The sequence below is a fragment of the Myotis daubentonii genome, chromosome 8 (genome assembly GCF_963259705.1).
Source record: "Myotis daubentonii chromosome 8, mMyoDau2.1, whole genome shotgun sequence".
Taxonomy (NCBI): Eukaryota; Metazoa; Chordata; class Mammalia; order Chiroptera; family Vespertilionidae; genus Myotis; species Myotis daubentonii.
Genome location: NC_081847.1, coordinates 13,143,136 through 13,163,408, shown reverse-complemented (window position 1 = coordinate 13,163,408; position 20,273 = coordinate 13,143,136). Strand labels below are relative to the sequence as shown.

General features: G+C 48.3%; 1 protein-coding gene across 1 annotated transcript in view; it reads right to left on the bottom strand.

Annotated features, from left to right (window-relative positions):
• Positions 1–3,599: 3,599 nt before the first annotated feature.
• Positions 3,600–20,273, bottom strand: part of PTGIS (prostaglandin I2 synthase) — a 43,984-nt gene continuing 27,310 nt past the window's right edge. The window contains exons 7-10 of the mRNA XM_059705338.1: positions 15,718–15,886; positions 14,550–14,731; positions 13,938–14,089; positions 3,600–6,353 (exon numbers count right to left, since the gene is read on the bottom strand). Coding sequence (XP_059561321.1) covers positions 6,209–6,353; positions 13,938–14,089; positions 14,550–14,731; positions 15,718–15,886 — 648 coding nt within the window. The 3' untranslated portion in view covers positions 3,600–6,208. The remainder of the gene's footprint in view (positions 6,354–13,937; positions 14,090–14,549; positions 14,732–15,717; positions 15,887–20,273) is intronic.

Genomic DNA, 20,273 nt, shown 5'->3' with positions numbered 1-20,273 from the left:
TGCAACATGGGTACATTGGCCTTGTCTCTCCCAGGCTACACGGAAGTCCTAGGGGAGGTTCCCAGGGTGAGAGGATAGCACACTGTCTTTGGGGACCAATCTCTCTCCTACCTTGGTCATCACCCTCCTTCCCAGCAGACACACCCCTCTGGATCATGTATCAAGTGGCCATGATTCCCAAACACCAGTGCATTAAAGGTGTTTGTTCACTGGTCCACCATGGAATGAGAAAAATAAGGATGCTGGAATGAGATTCTTTTAAAGCTAAATTGATTCCATTTAAAGGAAAGCTGTTGTTGACTTTCCTACTTAAACTCTCTGATGGCTTCCGGAGGCACTTAAAGACCAGGCTGCTGCCATGGCTGCGGAGCGTGCTCCAGGCACAGCTCTTGTCATATCTCACTCGGCCGGGCCTCCCTGGCAGCCTCATTGTTTCTCAAATACACCAAGCACTTTGCCTCTTCAGGGCCTCTGCATTTGCTATTTGTTTTCCCTGGAAAGTTCTTGTCCTGTTTATTTACAAGGTTGGCTACTTTTCATTCAAACCTCAGCTCATCTGCCACCTCCTTGGAGAGAGATCTGCCCTGACCATCTCCAAAGCCATGACCATCTCCATCTCCGTGTCACCACCACATTCCACTGTGCTGTTTGCTTGCCTTCAGAGCCCTCTCGGCACCTGACATTGTGTTTTTGTTGACTTGCTTCTGAGATAAGTTGTCTCTTCTGCCTGAAAGTAAAATCTACAAGGGCAGAGGCCTCCCTGGACTGTCGCAGTCTCCTTTTTGCCTGTCTCCCTACCTCCTGCCTGTCCCCCTACAGCCCATTATTCTCAGCTACACAGTGAGAGGGATCCTGCTGGATTCAAGTCAGATCATGTCTCTCCTCTACCCAGAACCCTCCACGGCTCCTAGCCACACTAGCCTCCTTCTAACTGCCTGAGCTCTTCCTAGCTCAGGACCTTTGCATTTGTTGTTCCATCTTTCTGGAATATTCTTCCCTCACATGCCCATATGGTTTGCTCCGCTCACTTCCTTCTAGTCTCTGTTCAAAGATCACCTTAGAGAGGCCTGCCCTGCTCACCCTACTTAGAGTTGTAATTCACCACCCCATTTCCCTCTTTATTCTTCCCTATGGTACTTATCATCATGGCATACTTATACTTATTACCTAGACTATTGTTGTCTCCCCCGGGAGAATATCACTCCATGAGGATGAATTTTGGGGGGCTGTTTTAGTCACTGCTGGGTACCCATTGCCTAGAGCAATTCCTAGCACATGTGAGGTGCTTAAATATTGACTTTAAAAAAAATATATAACAATTTTATAAAATTCACCCATTCAAAGTGTACAAGTTAATGGTTTTTAATAAATTCACCGAATTGTGGAACCCTCACCACAGTCTTAGAACACTTCATCATCCCCCAAAAGAAATCCCATACCCATTAGTAGTCTGCTCATCTCCCAGTGCCTGGTACAGTGCCCCTCTGGAAAAACTACATTTCCCAGTCTCCTGTGTAGCAAGAAGTGTCATGTGACTAAGTTCTGGCCAATGGGAAGCAAGCAGATTTTCTCTTCTTTGTTCCTTGCTCATTCATGCTGTCTGGAATGTGAACAGAAGGGCCAAAGCTCAAGCAGCAATAGTGGACCTAAGGTGGAAACCACTGGTTAACAGATACTGGAGGGACCAGAAGGAAGGGGTCTGGTGAATGTGGAGGTGCCACACCACCTCTGGTCTCCTGTGTCTGCATGACAGAGAAATGTCTGCTGTATTGAAGGTAATGTTTTAATGTGAAAATGTTGCTGTTACTTGACATGTCTGTCACTCACAGCCAAATCCAATCTCAATGTGTCTCCATGGCCCCCCTCACGATGAGGAAACTGATGTGAGGGACATTAACCTCGGGACATTATTTTTTACCCAAACATTTGGAAGAAAAACAATGTTCTCTTTTTTATTTTTCTCAAATCTAATTCATTTCACTTTTTTTTTTAAAATGCTAGGATTTATATATATATATTTTTTATTTATTTCAGAGAGGAAGGGAGAGGGGGAAACATCAATGAGTCATTGATCTGCTGCTTCCTGCATGCTCCCTACTGGGGATTGAGCCCACAAACCCAGCATGTGCTCTTGACCGGAATCCAACCCAGGACCCTTCAATTGGCAGGCCAACACTCTATCCATTGAGCCAAACCGGCTAGGGCCCTTCTTTAAAAAATAAAATAAAATAAATAAATGCCTACATACACTGACGGGTAAAGAACATCCAGTGAATATTTGAGATATTTTTTTGCTTTGGGGTTGTGAGCCTCCACCCCAAGTCCTCTGTGGCTACTCTGTCCTGTGCCACCAGGAGGATCAGTGATGGGAAGATCCTGAGCTCGGTCTCAGGAGGCAGAGAGGCCCGCACGTGAATCCCACATCTGCTATTTATTAGTCATGTGACTAAGGCAAGCCACTTCCCCTCTCTGACCCTCGACTTCTTCCCCTGGACAAATGGAGATAATAACACACGCCTGGAGGTATGACTTGATTCTAGGTGCTCTGTGCTCCCTTCCTAGAAGCTAAATAACTCTGCCATTCCGGACACAGCCGCCCCTCATTCTGAATCACACTCAGAGGCAGTTTCACAAACAAGGATGGTTTAATATATTTCAGCATGTTTCCATTCAACAGTATTATATGAAAATAGAAATCTTTACTTAAACAGCAAGGCACGAAACACTGTTTATTTAAAAATACACATCATCAATGAATCTGGCAAGACACTTCAGCTCTCAACCGAAGAATGGGCAGGTGGGTGTCACCAGCTCAGTGTGCTCGGCCACTGATGGTAGGAGACCCTGGGAGGCACTTGGGCCAGGTGTACTGCACAGGTGACTCTCGTGGTGAGACGCTTTCTCCCTTCTCTGTCCTTTTCTCCCAGTGATGGTCAGGGAGAAAGTCTCGGGGTGGTGCTGACTTGACTTTAATGCCACTCAAATACTTGCTTGTCTCACTTTGCAACAGAGAAGGGACAGATCTCAAGCCCTGAGCCTCAGCGACACCAGCATGGAGACCCCCTTCCATTGAATTTATTTTTCACAGTCACTTTCTATTCTTGACAACGAGTGATATGTTGTCCATTACCGGCAGCAATAAAAAAAAAGTTACCTTTTCAAACAACTGTAAGTTTTTTAAAAAATGAATCTGTTTCAAGGAAAATATCTGGTAAACAACAATATAAAATATAGCCAAAAAATAATGATAATGATGTTAAGAAACACTTCAGTAGGTCAACCTAAGACTGTTTCTAACATATGTCCTGCAATTTTGTGATTCTAAAGCAAGGAACGAAGAAATACAATGACAACTGGGTACCTTCCTAGATAAACTGTAGCCAGGAGCTAACCCACTCATCTCTCGCTCTTCTTTATATTTTTTAAAAGAAAAAAAAAATAAAGATTAAAACAAGGGAAGGCTTAAATCATTGTCTCCTAAGCTGTACTTCAGTATCTCTGGTACCAGCTGGAGCTGCCTGGTGGGAGATTGGTCTCTTCCTAATGATTGTGGCTTCAAGGAGGTGCACCACCTTTAAAGAAAATTGGCCTTTTTTAAAAAACAAAAACAAAACATAGGTGAGAATCTAGTCTCAGTGACAAAGCGTCCCTGATCTGGAAGAGGGGAGTCACAGGGCTTTCCCCCACCAGGGGAGCAGCCTCACAGAGAGGTCTTCCTGCTATTTCTGCTGGCCTTCCTCCTTCCCTTCCAAACTAGGATGAGGCAGCTGAGGGTTGCCGTGGAAACCGGCTCCATCCTCCCACAGGAGGCTGCCAGGCCTGATTTCCTGCAGAGTTAAGAAGCAGGCGGCAGCAGGGGTCACCCAGGCATGAAGATGGGTTTCCCTGGGGATATCCTGGCTCTTGCCAATCACAGTATCTGTCTGGGAATCCTGGGGGCGCCTGGAGGCTGAGGGCCAGGGAAGCCCCAAGGCCCCCAGTGCTGCTCTAAGAGACTAGCTCCCGACACATTCGGAAATCTCAGGCCCTCTCTTCTCTTTCAGCTAAAGCTAAAGTAACTTAGCTCTGTGTGTGTGTGTGTGTGTGTGTGTGCGCGCACGCGCGCATCTCATGAGATGCATCCGGCCATGCATGCCTCTGGCTCTGATGCCAAACAGAACTGTACCTCCATCATCCCCTTAAGCCCAAGGAATGCATTTGCCATTGGGACAATAAGTCTGTTTGCTGAATTCTACTAGCTTATGAGCTGTGTGACCCTGGCAGTCACCTCACCTCCCTGAACCTGTTTCCTCATCTATAAAAAGGTGTAACCATTCCCTCTTTGCAGAGATGATGTGAGAAATAGAAATGCGATGTCCATTGTGCCTGTCACAGACATTTAGAGAGTTCTCAATAAACAGAATCTAATATTAACAATGCTCACCATCATATTAAAGGTTTCTAGGCAATTTTTTCTCTTTGAGCTCCTCTTCCCCACATCCCCAAATTGATGCAAAGGCAAGTTTTCATCATTGATCTGTTTGTTGGAAGGGTGGTGAACACAGGAAGATGGACCATTGGCCTAAGAACCAGTCAGCAGGTTCCTACCACCTCCTAAAAGATCACTTCTAAGAGTTAGAACAGGGTTCTCAAGCTCCAATGCCTTCATGGGCCAGGAGGTACTAGGAATGGAGAAGCAGAAAGAAAAAATTCCACCAAGGAGAAACCCTGGTGACCCAGAGCACACGTCCTGGAAAAGGGAGGTGGCTGCTTCTCAACCCTGGCCAGTGGCTGCCCTTGGGAATAAGGACCCAGTGTGCCCAGTTTTTCCAAGTTTTCAAGAGAAGCTGGACATTTTGAATCAACTCTCCCACAGATGATATGGAAACAATTTATATCTATAAAACAGGTCTGCAGACTGCATCATGCCCACAGCTGGAGTTTCTGAGCTAGACTGAAGGAAACCAAAGCCCCCTCTGTTTTTGCCTTGCCCGGTCCAAGGAGCCCGGCTGCTTCCTTCCATCAGGACGTCCTGTGGGGCCTGTGACTTTCTTATTCCCAACTTCAGTCTCAGCATTAACAAGGCTTGTCCCATCTGGAGCCCATAACTCTAGAACAGCGAGCTCCACTGCTCCAAGCCCAGTGTCTAGAGCAGTGGTTCTCAACCTTCTGGCCCTTTAAATACAGCTCCTCATGTTGTGACCCAACCATAAAATTATTTTTGTTGCTACTTCATAACTGTCATGTTGCTACTGTTATGAATCGTCATGTAAATATCTGATAGGCAGGATGGTCTTAGGTGACCCCTGTGAAAGGGTCATTTGACCGCCAAAGGGGTCGCGACCCACAGGTTGAGAACCGCTGGTCTAGAGGGTGCTCACGATCTGAATCGTGGATGCATCAGCTGCGGAAACCCTCCTGCACTTTCTCAAGAATCTTGTGAATGGAGAGATGAGGGAACCAGAAACAGGTCTAAGGACTCCTTTGGCTTCAGCTAGTTTAAGAATAATTTGGGGCCCTAACCGGGATAGATATGGATAGAGCATTGGATATCCTCAATGGATAGAGCATTGGCCTGCGGACTGAAAGGTCCCAGGTTCGATTCCGGTCAAGGGCATGTACCTTGGTTGCGGGCACATACCCAGTAGGAGGTGTGTAGGAGGCAGCTGATTGATGTTTCTCTCTCATCGATGTTTCTAACTCTCTGTCCCTCTCCCTTCCTCTCTAAAAAAAATCAATAAAATATATTTTTAAAAAAGATTTAGCAGATTAAAAAAAAAAGAAGAATAATTTGGGGACCAGCTCATTTCAAGGGACACACTGCTAGGTCTCAAATGGCCTTTTTAAGGCCAGCAACTGCTTTGAGTGGTTAAGGCCTCAACCACACCATTGTCAAGGGCTTGGACAATGGCCCCTCTGGGAGTTGGGGCACAGCAGTCGGGACTCCTATTCTGCCCTGTTTGCCCTAACTTTTGTGGGTGTCATAAGGTGAGAGGAGCAAGGTGAGCCAGGCAGCAGAAAGAGTCTCATTTTGGTTTAATAAACCTTCCTCTCTCAGCTTCCTTTCTTCCCTCTTCCCCCAACCAGCCTTCCAGGTAAAAAGCAGTAAAATGCTGAAGCTGATACTGTTGGGTGTTCGAAGCTGTGCACCCAGGCCAGATGTGGACACAGAAAGTTGGGTGATCCAGGTGTAGGCTGGGTGGGGGCAAGCGTGTGGAGACGGGTCTGTTCACGGCCGGATGCGGTAACGGATGGGCACATCGTGTTCTGGCTGCATCAGCCCGAAGCCGTACCTGCTGAGGTCAAACTCAGGGATCTCCACGTTGGGGTTGACCAGCTCCAGGTCAAAGTGCGCCAGCACAAGAAACACGAATCTGCAGAGAGATGGCGTGGAAGATGTGAAGAAGAGGGAACATGGAGGGCTTGTTCAAAATAAGGAGGAGAGATTCATAAAGATATATGGACGGTGTATGTAAACAAATGTACTTGCCACCTCCCACAACCACATCAAAATTACAACTAAAATCCGGAACGACCATCATTCAGAACCACCTGAAATCTGGCTGAATGGAAGTCCTGCAACTAGAGAAGTAAAGAAGAAAACACATTGAGACTGGTAGGAGGGATGGAGGCTCAGAACAGGCTGGTCCAACACCCACGTGTGGTGATTTTTTAATCAGGAGGGATATCTCTAAGGCAGTGGTTCTCAACCTTGGCTGCACATTAGAATCACCTGGGAATCTTTTTAAAATCCTGATTTCTGGGCCTCATCCTCCAGAAATTCTGTTTCTTTGTTACTAAGGTTGTGGCCCCACCCCATAACAAAGAAACAGAATTTCCGGAGGATGGGGCCCAGAAATCAGGATTTTAAAAAGATTCCCAGGTGATTCTAATGTGCAGCCAAGGTTGAGAAACACTGCTCTAAGGCCTCCCCTAAGAAGCAAGGGGTCCCAGCCCCACATCAGACTCTCAGCCCAGGGTTCCGGAGCTAGGAAGAGAAGTCCCCATAACTTCAGGCTGTAAAACCAGCAGGGATTGTGGCTGAGTGACACAGAGGCTGTTGGAGTCCCAGGTGTTCCTCTTAAAGGGCCTGCCCATGAACTTACAAGGATTTCGCTTCCTCTGAGCCTTAGGTGGTGGCTTTGGGGGAATCTGTGGCATTGGGGTAGAAACTCAGGGGCAGCTTTCTCCCAGACAGGGGTGCTCACAAGGGTCACTGTTCCTGTGCTGGAACCTCCCCCAATGCAGAGCTGACTGGCAGCCATATCTGAGTTTCTATCAGCATGGCCTACAGTTTTCTCTGCCCTGGTGATTCCCTGAGACCCCATCCAATTTTCACCCCCACCAAGCTGTTTGTAGCAGCTTTTCCATGGCCTGTCCTGGTTCAGGCTTCAGACTTTGCTAAAATCTCTCAAAAAAGTAGCAGCTGGCATCAGTGTGCCCCAAACCTACCAATAAAAGGCCCAAGACCTGGCACTAGCACCAGCCTGCCTTCCTTCACAGCTGGGCCTCATCTGGCACTTCCTAGCCCAATACAAGTAGCAGCCATCTGCAGATCTCTCTGTAGCTCCTACCAGATGGCCACAAGCAGTGGCTGACTTTGCTCCTGCTGGAAGGGCCCAGAGCCAGTGCACCTGGTGATAGCTTCAGAGCATACAAGATTACAACGCTACCATTTCACACGTGACACACTCAAGGGAAAGACTCAGTGAGCACCAAAGCCCCACTGAAGCAAGTCCTGCTCCATAGGGATGTCTCCTGCAAAGCAGCTCTTCCACTGTAGACACAGCTGGTCCTCACAGCCAACTGGCCTGGAGGTCAATTCTTCCCAGTGACGCCAACAGCAACCAAGGCTCAACTACAAGACTGTGCATACAGCCCACACAGAGGCACACTTACAGTGCCCAGCTCAGGTGACTGAGGAGACTGAGCCACTGGGCTTTCAGGACACTCGACCAATTCCAGGAGACATAACAGCTCTACCTAATACACAGAAGCAAACCCAGGGAAGCAGCCAAAATGCAGAGATGAAGAAATATGTTACAAATGAAAAAAATGGAAGCAAGCAAACTACTAGATACAGCGTTCAAAACAATGGTTATAAAGTTACACAAGGGTCTTAATGAGAACTTCAAGGGACTTAATGAGAGCTTCAAGAAAATAAATGAGAGCGCAAAGGGACTTAGTGAGACTTTCAAGGATCTTAGCAAGAATGTCAAAGACATGAAAAAGGACCAGTCAGAAATTAAGCATACACTAACTGAAGTAAAGAATAATTTACAGGGATCCAACAGTAGAGCAGAGGATTCCAAGAATCAAATCAATGATTTGGAATATGAGGAAGCAAAAAACACCCAATCAGAAGAGAGAGGGAAAAAAGAATCCAAAAATATGAATATAGTGTAAGGAACCTCTGGGACAATTTCAAACGTACCAACATTTGCATTATGGGGGTATCAGAAGGAGATGAGAGAAAGCAAGATATTGAAAACTTATTTGAAGAAACAATGACAAAAAACTTCCCCTACCTGGTGAAAGAAATAGACTACAAGTCCAGGAAGTGCAGAGAATCACAAAAAAGAGGAACCCAAGAGGCCCACACCAAGACACATTATAATTAAAATGCCAAGGTTTAAAGATAAGAGAGAATCTTAAAAGCAGCAAGAGAAAAGCAGTTAGTTACCTACAAGGGAGCATCCATATGACTGTCAGCTGATTTCTCAACAGAAACTTTGCAGGCCAGAAAGGAGTGGCAAGAAATACTCAAAGTGATGAATAGCAAGGACCTACAACCAAGATTTCTCTACCCAGCAAAGCTATCATTTAGAATTGAAGGTCAGATAAAGAGCTTCACAGACAAGAAAAAGCTAAAGGAGTCCATCACCACCAAACCAATATTACATGAAATGTTGAAGGGTATTCTTTAAGTAGAAGAAGAAGAAAAAAAGATAAAAAATATGAACAATAAAATGGCAATAAATACATATCTATCAACAATTGAATCTAAAAATCAAAATAAACGAACAAGAAATATAATGAACAAAATAAACTGATGAATAAAATAGAATCAGAGGCAGGGAAACATGGAACAAAATGATGAATCTCAGAGGGAAGGGGGGATGAAGGGATGGGAAGAGATTAACCAAAGATCTTATATGTATACCAGAGGCCCCATGCACAAAATTCGTGCAAGGGGCTTGGCCCTCGTAGCCTTGGCTGGCTCAGCCCCTGGCTTTGTCCGGAAGGTCATCCGGAAGGACGTCCAGGAGGTCATTTGGCTATTCAGCCTAATTAGCATATAAGCTCTTTATTATATAGGATAGGCATTACCTATGGACACAGACAATAGGGTGGTGAAGGCCTGGGGTGGGGTGGGAACCAGGTGGAGGAGGGAAATGGGGGGTGAGGGGAAGGAGACATCTGTAATACTCTCAACAATAAAGATTTAAAAAATAAAAAAAGATATATCTGCCCCTATGTTCATTGCAGCATTATTCACGGTGACCAAGACGTGGAAACAACCAACAACTGAAGTGTCTTTCAATAGATAATTGGATAAAGAAGATGTGGTACATAGGTATATACAATGGAATACTACTCAGCCATCAGAAAAGATAAAATACTGCTATTTGCAACAACATGGATGGATCTTTAAAATATTATGTTAAGTGAAATAAGTCACACAGAAAGCCAAGAACCATATGATGTCACCTCTATGTGAGCTATAAAACTGAAAGCAACGAATGAACAAACATGACAAACAAAAACTCACAGACACAGACAACAGTAGGGCGGTTGCCAGAGGGAAGGAGTTTGGCGGGAGGTAGGAAAGGGTAAAGGGGGCCAAGTACATGGTGAGAGAAGACGACCTGGCTTGGAGAGAACACACAATGCAGTATTCAGATGATGTATCATAGAACTGTACCCCTGGAACCTATATCATTCTATTAACCAATGCCACCCCAATAAATTCAATAAAATTAAAAATAACAAACAGAAAAGGAATAAGGGAGGAGGGCAACGGCCTCCTCCGGAGTCTGCCCCCAACTCTGACTTTGGGAAAAGTGAGAAAAGGAGAGTGAGAGAGCAGGAGCTCCTACATGTGTGCCACCCTGTGGGCATACACCAGGCGGGCCCCTGCACTAGCATGGCTGACAGGCGTGAGCAGAAGTGACCTGGGTGTCAGCTTCACACCAAAGCATTTCAGAGCAGGTGCTGCACGCCAGCTTCCCTTGGGTCTGGAGGTGTGTGGGCCTCGCGTTGAGATGGAAAGAGCTGAGTCTCTGCATGGAGGGGAGGAGACCCCCAAACCCACGGCCGACTTTGTGTGAGTGGGAACTAAGCTTTGTTGTCACAGCCGCTGAGATTGGGGGGCTGGGGGGATCGTTTGGTTCAGCACGCTCACCCTCCCTCCCAAACACCTGGAAGTCCTCACCTTCTGCTCTGGTCAAGGCTGCTGCTAAACCACAGGCTGCCTCTGTGAGATCGCACACAGGCACCCCTCCCTCGAGACACTTAACTGTGTCTGTGGGGAAACTGTCAAAAGGAACAAACTTGCCCTGACTGGTTTGGCTCAGTGGATAGAGCGTCGGCCTGCGGACTCAAGGGTCCGGGGTTCGATTCCGGGCAAGGGCATGTACCTTGGTTGCGGGCACATCCCCAGTAGGGAGTGTGCAGGAGGCAGCTGATCGATGTTTCTCTCTCATCGATGTTTCTAACTCTCTATTCCTCTCCCTTCCTCTCTGTAAAAAATCAATAAAATATATTAAAAAAAAAAAAAAAAAAGGAACCAACTTTGCAAGACCAAGTACTCTTTACTGCCATCTTCTGGAAAACTGTCCTAGTAAGTATACAAACCATGTTTATGATGTCATCAGTGTGCCCATAAATGTGGTGGCAGCCCTGCCTATGTCAACTGCTTCCTGCCCACCTGCCTTATCTTACTCAGCACCACCCGTGTCAGTGAGGGTCAGCACTGGGTCTTCAGCTCCTCTGCCCCCACCATCCCCCCACTGAGACCCAGGTGCCCAAGGTGGACTGAGCACACAGCAAGGATTCTCTAATCTTGCTGAATGAACGATAAGAGGGAAGACAAGGACAGAGCAAAGTCAAGCTCTGCATGGAAGAGCTGGATACAGAACTTGTCTCTCCTCTTAAGGGTGTGGGGCCCTCGTCAAGTTTCTTGGTTTCCCCATCTGGTCAAAGAAGGTCAAAAAAGTGGGATGTATGAAGTCTGGTTGGTGTGGCTCAGTGGTTGAGCGTCAACCTATGAACCAGGAAGTCACAGTTTGATTCCCAACCAGGGCACATGCCCGGGTTGTGGGCTCAATCCCTCTGTGCAGGAGGCAGCCGATCAATGATTCTCTCTCATCATTGATGTTTCTAGCTCTCTCTCCCTCTCCCTTCCTCTCTGAAATAATAAAAAGATACATATTTTTAAAGTGGGATGTATCCCTTACAGCTCTGAAGCTGTAGGATGCTGGAGGGTGAGTTTATATCGGGTGGGGGTCCCGTATCCACACCTGGAGTTGGATCCTGGTACCTCCACTCACCAGGTGTGTGACCTGGCAAATGATTTGACCTCAGTGTTAGACTGACACCTACCTAGCAGGCTGTCATGATGATTAAGTGAGATAAAAATAACAACCACTTAGCTAATTTATTGAAGCACTACATGCCAGACACTGTGCTAAACATGTAGTGTCCTAATATGATCTCTATCTGTCCAAAAGCTTTAGGAGGTAGGAGCTACAGCAGGTCCTGCTATAACACTTGTTTTGAACACCTGACTTTGTTCCGATGTGATTGACATATTAGGGCACGAGTGAAGCTTAATGCAAATTTCACATTAGCTTATGTGCAATTTTATCTGTGAGAAACACAAGAAGAATGCAAAACCTGCACCCAGCTGAGCTGAGCTGAGCTGAGCAGGAATTCACAAAACACACACACACACACACACACACACACACACACACACACACACATACCTAAACTCTATCCTCCCTTGACCCCAGCTCACGGTGCGTGCATGTGCGTACGTGCATATGTGTGTGTGTTATGTGCCCCACCATTCATATCAAATGTCCAATTTCAGATACCCCTCCTTCCACGCTTCACAGTAGCTCACAGCTGCCATCCCACCCATGGTCCACTTCCACAGTGAACTTCAGGTCGTTTTAAGAGTGAAGTGCCGTATTTTCTGTAGCACTTGGGTATTTCTTAGCCATTTAACATGTGTAAACCTCTGCCGCCATTTTCCCTAGGTTCTTATCTTTTTCTCATTGTGTCACGGGTGAGGTTTTTGGCCCCACTGTTCCCACAATCCCTGTGGTTTTTAGTTCATGATTTCTCACGGCGCAGTGATTTTTGGGAACACTCATGAACAGAACCAGCTGTTTTATGATCTCCATTTTACTGCTAGATAAAACTGTGGCAGAGAGGTTAATGTTAAATGCCCTTTCACTTAGCATAATACCGACCCGGTAACAATAGTGCGATTAGTAATTACGATAGTAACTAACATTTATTAGGTGCTCACAATGAGCCAGGCAGTGGGTTAAGTGTTTAGAAAGATCTCATTCCTCTGTCCTGACACCTCTGGGATGCAGTATGACCAGTGTAAGAAATATGCCTCTGATTTATCTTCACAGAAAAGAAACAGCATGTGGCCAGGCAGCTGCTGAATTTCCCGAGAGCAAACAGGATGTGGGGGTGGGGAGAGAGGATGAGAGCTGTACACGTGGCTGATACACATGCCCTAGGAAGATTCCCCTAGGTCAGTGGTCGGCAAACTCATTAGTCAACAGAGCCAAATAGCAACAGTACGACGACTGAAATTTCTTTTGAGAGCCAAATTTTTTAAACTTAAACTATATAGGTAGGTACATTGTTATTAACTTAATTAGGGTACTCCTAAGGCTTAGGAAGAGCCACACTCAAGGGGCCAAAGAGCCGAATGTGGCTCGCGAGTGTGGCCACAAAGTTTCAATTGCACTGTACATGTGCGCCCACACATGGTATTTTGTGGAAGAGCCACACTCAAGGGGCCGCAGTTTGCCAACCACTGCCCTAGACAAAGGGAGGTGGAGGTGACTAGAGAAGGCCCCAGCCACTTTTTAAAATAACCCAGTGGGAGACAGCAAGACCTAGGTGACCTATTAGGAAAGAGGTGATGAAACAGTACTCAGCCAATGAGGAACCGGAGGAGGGCCTAAGTAAATAGGCTATGTCCTCTGCCCCACGTGTGATCCTGTAAAATGAGCGCCCGCTCTGGAGAGTGTTATTTTAAAGTCTCACTTTTGCCATGCTTCTGTTTCCCAGTCCGTCATTGAAATTCGGCCAGGTGAGCCATTTCTCACACCAGTATCCCAATTTTATAGTTGAGAAAAATAGGAGCACAGAAGGTCACCCAGCTTACACTGACAACGGGGCTGGACAGAAGGACTGGGTGGATATCCTAACCCCTGGCCCAATCTGTTTGTGACCTGGGGGCCAAGGCTTTTGGGGTCAAGGGAAGAGAATGAAGAGGCATTAAAGTAACCAAAGGGCACGGTGACCCTTGGCCAGTTGCGCCGAGGTTCTGAGCAGCACAGCAGCTGCAGACAGACGGCCACGGTCACAAGATGTCCAGTGTCTGGTATTCTGGGTGTTTGGTATCTGGGCACTAGGCTCAGGGGGAAGGACCTGTAGCCAGATCTGATTATTTCAAAAGGAATCAGAAAGCTGGCTTTTTACGTGAGCTCTTCTGATTCTTAAAAGTTAGCACATATTCTGAAAACACAAATAAGATTTGTGGGCAAGACATGGCTCGTGGATGTCGTTTGAAGCCTCTTCCTTAAACCCTTCTCCTGGCTCAGCTTCTCGGTCTCCGGAGAGGAGGGTGTGTGCCAACCAGATAGAGCAGGAGCCTCCCCTTGCCTAGCCCCCCCCCACAACCCCCCCGTCCCCAAACTCACTGTTTCATGCTGCTGATGGCGTAACCCCTCCCCAGGCACTGATTGTGCCCGGCACCCCAGGGCATGCTGTAGTTCTTCAGTCGCTTCCCATCCTTGTAAAAGTCCTTCTTCTCTGATCCATCAGCGTTCAGGAATCGGTTGTACTTGAAAACCTGCGACAGGAAGAAGGTCCATTTCTGACTCCACCCCCATACATGCATGCATGAAAACAAGCTGCGAGCATGTTCACCGCAGGCTTGTTTATAAGAGGAAATAACTGGAAACAACATAAGGGGCAATTAATGGAAGATTGGTTAAAAAATTATGGCAGCTATTTATTGATTTATTTATTTATATATTTTTATTGATTTCAGAGAGAAAGGGAGAGAGAGAGAGAGAGAGAGAGAGAGAGAGAGAGAGAGAGAGAGAAACATTAATGATGAGAGAGAATCATTGATTGGCTGCCTCCTGCACGCCCCACACTGGGATCTAACCCGCAACCCAGGCATGTGCCTTGACCAGGAATCGAACGGTGACAAGGTCACACAGCAAAAAGCAGAGCGAGGATGCTGCTCAGATCTGGCTGGTCCCGAAGCCACTTTCTCCCCACGGTCTCTATAACATGGCATTTACCTCTGGGTCTGTGTAGATCTCTGGGTCCTTCTGGGGACTCAGGAATGGAAAGAGGAGGAGGCGGTCGCCGCGTCGCAGGGAGAATTCCCGCCCATCTGCCATGGGGATGGCCATGTCCGCCACAACCTCTCGGGTGATGAAGGGCGCGGCCGTGAGTCTGAGGGTCTCACTCAGCACACTCTCTGCACGGGGCAGGTACAAGGAAGAGTCAGCAGCCGTCCTCTACCCATTTAAATGCCACCCCCTAGGACATGTTGTACCATCAAGACATTTATAGAGGAAGGTGAGGAGGTTCAGAAAGGGAGCATGACTTGCCCACAGTGAGGCCGAAAAGGCAAGTTCATGAGATGTTATTGCTATGGTCCCTCAGAGATCTTAGACTTGAGGATTTGGGTCTAATCCCAAGAGAGGCAATGAGGGAAGGTGGGGACCAGAGAGATATCAGAGAAGACTAGGGAGAGAGCAGGACCATCAGTATTGGTTGTTTCTGCCTGCCCAGCATACAGTCAGTCCCTTTCTGGAAACAGTACCCTGGTTTTCCTCTGGGGACCACCCCTCTCCCACTCTCAGGGGTTGGACTGTTGATTCCACTCCCAACTGCTGGGATTGGGCTATGTGTGGCCAATCAGAGCATATTTCCAACCCTCTGAACCCTATGATTGGTTCAAGATGGGCATATGACCCAAAGAGAGCCAATGAGACACATTCCTGGGACTTTGGGTAGGAATGCTGCAGAGAGGCACATGCTCACAGGGCAAGAACACGTCAGCTTGGAGCTTCTGGTGGCCCTCTTGCCAGCCTGAGACTGGAGCCAACCCAGCAGAAAACAAGGCTGAGAGATGAAGAAAGATTGAATCCTGGCGGCATTGTTGGAGCACCTGGATCCACCTGTACCTGAAGCTAAATACTTCTGGACTTTTTAGTTTCTTGCCCCAAATAAAGTCCTCTTTGTGCCCCAGCCAGTTTAAGTTAGGTTTCCTGCCATTTGCAACCTAAAACCTCCCACTGAGCTTGTGCACAGCTGAGACTGAGGCAGGGAGACGCCAAGTCTAAGAAGACAGGAGGCTCAGGGGACCTTAGGACAGAGGACACTGATGGACCCTGGACGACGGGAGCTCATGTCGGGGAGACCCAGCCTGGGGCTGTCTGAAGGGTCTGGCCACCTCACCGAGCACAGGCATGTTGTCTAAAACCTTCTGTGGGAGGGTGGTCATCTGTGAGACAGGCTGCTCTGCTCGAGAGAGGACATGCTCGAGTTCTTCACGGACGGCAGCCAGGGCCTCGGGATTCTTGAGGAGGAAGAGCAGAAGCCAGAAGGCAGCTGGACCCATGTTCCCCTGCAATGAGAAGAGCCCCTGTTGTACCATCGAGACAGCAAACCTGGGGTGTAAGCTGAATGGTCTATGCCATGGACACAGCCCTGGTCAAGGGGCAGGGGTCAGGAGGCCTGTGTTCCCACCCCTGCCAAACATCTAGGCATGACCTTTGTCTATCTTCAGCCTCAGGACAGGGCCAAGAACTGGAGTGTGGTTTGGCATAGCCCCATGGCTACTTCCAGGCTATTTCTGGCATCCCTGACCTTGAGCAAGATCACTGATAAGAGGTCACATAGGTAATTTTCATAGCTAATCAGCAAAATAAAAAAAGAAGCATCAATAGTAGTAACAGAGTGTGTCAATTAAGATTACTGTTAACATCTGAGGCTGGTGGCATCCCTGTGACTGCACTTCGTTTCATTAAAGAGGCAGAGTGCATTTCCCCACTCCTTGAATTTGGGGCTCAGTCATGTGACTTGCTCTGGCCAATAGAATGAGGCAGAATCAACAGAACAGCAGCTGTAGGTCTAGGCCTTTAGAGACCTTTTGTGTTTCCACTTGCCTGCCTCGCCCACTGGTCCCAAGAGGAGATGGGAGACACATGGAATAGAGCTGAGCCCAGTCAAGACCAGCTGATGCCCAGCAGGCCCAAGGACATGTGAGTTAAGTAAGGGTGCAGCAAATTGATACAATATCTGAATATCTGCTTTCAAATATGTGGGGACTGTGTACATATACAGCGAAGTAGCAATGATCAAGGATGATTATGAGGTCTATTAATGGATTGAAAAAATATTTAAAACTTCTCAATAGCTAAATAATTAGGAAAATGGATGGAATTTCTTGCTCTAAGACGTTAGCTTTGGCTGAACATTTTAATGCTCAGGTGTGCAGCATGTGGCTACAATGTGCATGGGGTACCCTTAAATGAGGCATGGGTGAATACCAACTAACCTCACCTGGGGGGAAGGTCTTTGTGTACCATAAGTGACTGTCCTATCCAATCTTTAGTAACAATGGAATATTAAACAGTCACTAAATGTCATGTTTGCCCAGTAATTCTATTACAGACATAGTTGCATGTGGACAAAAAGCTATTTGCACAGGGATATTTACCATGGTGCTGATGTAACAGCAAGATTGGAAGCAACCTCAATGTCTATCAATAGGAGATCAATGAGATCAATGGTGATCATCCCAACAGGAAGTCATTGCAAAGAAGCCAGCTCTGTGGGTACCAATAGGACTATAGGCAAGGCACCCGGAAGCAAGCAAACAGCGAGATGCAGAGCAGGCTCAGCGTGCCACCACGGTGTGCGTGTTTAAAGGGGACATATGTGAAGAAGCACAGACCGGCTCGGGAAGGAGACTCAGATAACTGGCAACCGAGGTTGCCTCTGGGACAGCAGCTGGGAGGATGGGAGGGGAGGGAGGGGGGAAACTGGCTTTTCACTGTGTATGATTTTTACAGGGATCTGCAAGGACGCGGAGAAATGTCCACGACACAATGTTAGGTCAAATTAAAAGCGGGACTAAAAAACTACATGATCTTAACCACAGAAAAAAGACACACAAAAAAGGCAGTAAACAAAGGCACCAAAGCATCAGTGACAGTGAAACGGATTTTCTGTCCTTTTCTTTAGCTGCCGTGATGATTTCAGTGCCAAGGAGGTACCCTGTTCCCTTATTCAATTCCCCCACTAAGTACACACCATTATCACACCTTTCGCTGAACAGGAAAACTAAGCACTCCCTAGTAGTGATGGCGAACCTATGACACGCGTGTCAGAGGTGACACGCGAACTCACTTGTTTGGTTGATTTTTTCTTTGTTAAATGGCATTTAAATATATAACATAAATATCAAAAATATAAGTCTTTGTTTTACGATGGTTGCAAATATCAAAAAATTTCTATATGTGACACGGCACCAGAGTTCAGTTAGGGCTTTTCAAAGTGCTGACACGCCGAGCTCTAAAGGTTCGCCATCACTGGCCTAGTCCCTGCCCACTGCCCAGCATGTAGGAGAGGCTCCATGGTATTTGTCGACTGAACATCTGTGTTCCTTTGGGCTGGGGCCTGCAAGTCAGCGTGGAAGGAAGGTGGGCTGGCAGAGCCCTGACTAGGACCAGACAGAGTTTGGTTCCAATCCCAGCTCCCCACTCCCTGTCACGCCAGACAAGTCACTCTCTCCTCTGGGCCTCAGGACTTCCCTTCTGCTCCAATAACATGAGGCCCACTCCTGGGGCAGCCACAAGGGCCCACTGAGCCTGGATGCCAGCGGCCACAGAACAGGTGCTCAGAGAGGCTCCTCCCTCCCGCGGGCCCCTCCTCCAGGCTGGAGAACAAGTGGGGACCTGGGACTCTCTCTGAGGTTTCCTCCCGCACCTCAGGTCCAGCGGAGACAAGCAAGGTCAGTTGCTGTCCATCACTCAAATAGCCAGGGGAATGCAGGCAATAAATAATTCAGCTTCGGGTTAACTCAGCGCCGAGGCCACTTCCGTTTGCCAGGATGGTCAGATGGGGGCCACGGCTCATTGTTACAAAGCAGGAGTGGAACACCAGGCTGCTCAGTCACCTCTGCTTTCAGGTAGAAGCTGTGGCAAGTTGGGGAGGTGACAAAGACCACCCTCCACCCACCTGCACAGACGCGTGTGAGTGCGCGAGTGTGGGCGCACACGCGTCTGTGTGCTCACACAACCATCAGAGACTCTGAACTCGCTGCCCATTCACCCAGGAGGTCACTTGTAGTCTAGCATCATTCCCTCCCACTGAAGACAAAGTCCAAGGCCCAGAGCTGAGGGGAGCCTGGGCCCTGCTGGGGTTCTCCTCCTCGGCCCACCCCAACGCACACCCCTTTAGATCGGGCCTCTTCCCCTGCCTGGACTTGGGTCTCAGGCCACCGGCTTCTCCTATAGGTCCCGGGTGCAGGCATTTCCCACTGACCCCTCCATCAGCCTGATTCCAGGCTTTGGGGTTCTGGACTCGGGGAGCTTTTGCGAGATGATGTCTGTAAAGCACTCAACAGGCGGGTTGGCACATGGCATGTGGTAAAGTGTTTGAGAGCTTCTGCAATGATCATTTGTGCCTCCATTCTGACCTGACAATAGCAATCGCAGCTACCATTTCTCAACCCCTTGGAATACTTTCCATCCTGGCCTCTGGGTGGCGCTCCCTCCCGGTACCCCCCCCCCCCCCCCCCCCGGCCACTCCTCCTCAGTCTCCTTTGCTGGCTCCCCCTCATCTTCTCCATTTCAAACTGGAGAGGCCCAGAGCCTGGTCCCCCTCCCCATCCAACGTCACCCTCAGTGATCCCCAGGCCAGTGGTTTCAATAACAGGCCTACGCTGACAACTCCCAAATGAATGTCTCAGCCCAGACCTTAACCCTGAACCCCAGACTCTTTAATTTAGGTGTCACCCCACCCCCCACCACTCTCCATCTCAAACTCAGCACACTCAAGACCTACTTCCTGATTTTCTCCCCCAAAACTTGTTCTTTCTACCACCTACCTCACCCGTTAATGGCAACTTCATTCTTCCCACCACTCAGGCCCAAACCTGGAGCCATCCTTGATTAGACCCACGCCCAATGTCCCAGCCAACAGCAAATCCCATTGGCTCTACCTTGAAATACATCCAGAATCCAATCACTCTCTCCCTGCACTCTGGTCTAACATCATCCTCTCCTGCCTGGATATTGCAGTGGCCTCCTCTCTGGTCTCCTTGCCTCCACTTCCTCCAACTACAGTTTTCTCAGCAATGCAACCAGAATGACTCCCTGAAAGCAGAAGACAGACCATGTTGCTCCTCAGCTCAGAGCCTGCAAGGTGTTCCCATCTCAGAGTAAAAGCCAAAGTCCTCCCCATGGCCTACAGGGCCCTGAGTGGTCTGTCACCTTCATCCCCACCTCAGGGCCTTTGCATGTGCAGCCCCCCCTGCCTGGATGCCCTCATTCTATTATAGCTACACTAGGGGCCTGGTGCATGAAATTCGTGCACTGGGTGTGTGTGTGGGGGGGGGGGGAGTGTCCCTCAGCCCAGCCTGCCCCCTCTCACATACTGGGAGCCCTCAGGCATTGACCCCCATCACCCTCCAATCGCAGGATCGGCCCCTTGCCCAGGCCTGATGCCTCGGCCAGAGGCGTAGACCCCCATCACCCTCCAATCGCCTGATCAGCCCCTTGCCCAGGCCTGATGCCTCCGCCAGAGGTGTCAGGCTTGGACAGGGGACCCCCATCTCCCCCCGATCACTGGCTCTGGCCCCTGCCTAGGCCTGAGGCCTCTGGCCCAGGAATCATGCCTGGGCAGGGGACCCCCATCTCCCTCTGATCGCTTGCTCCACCCCCCGCCCAAGCCTGACGCCTCTGACCCAGGCTTTAGGCCTGGGCAAGGGGACCATCATATCCCCC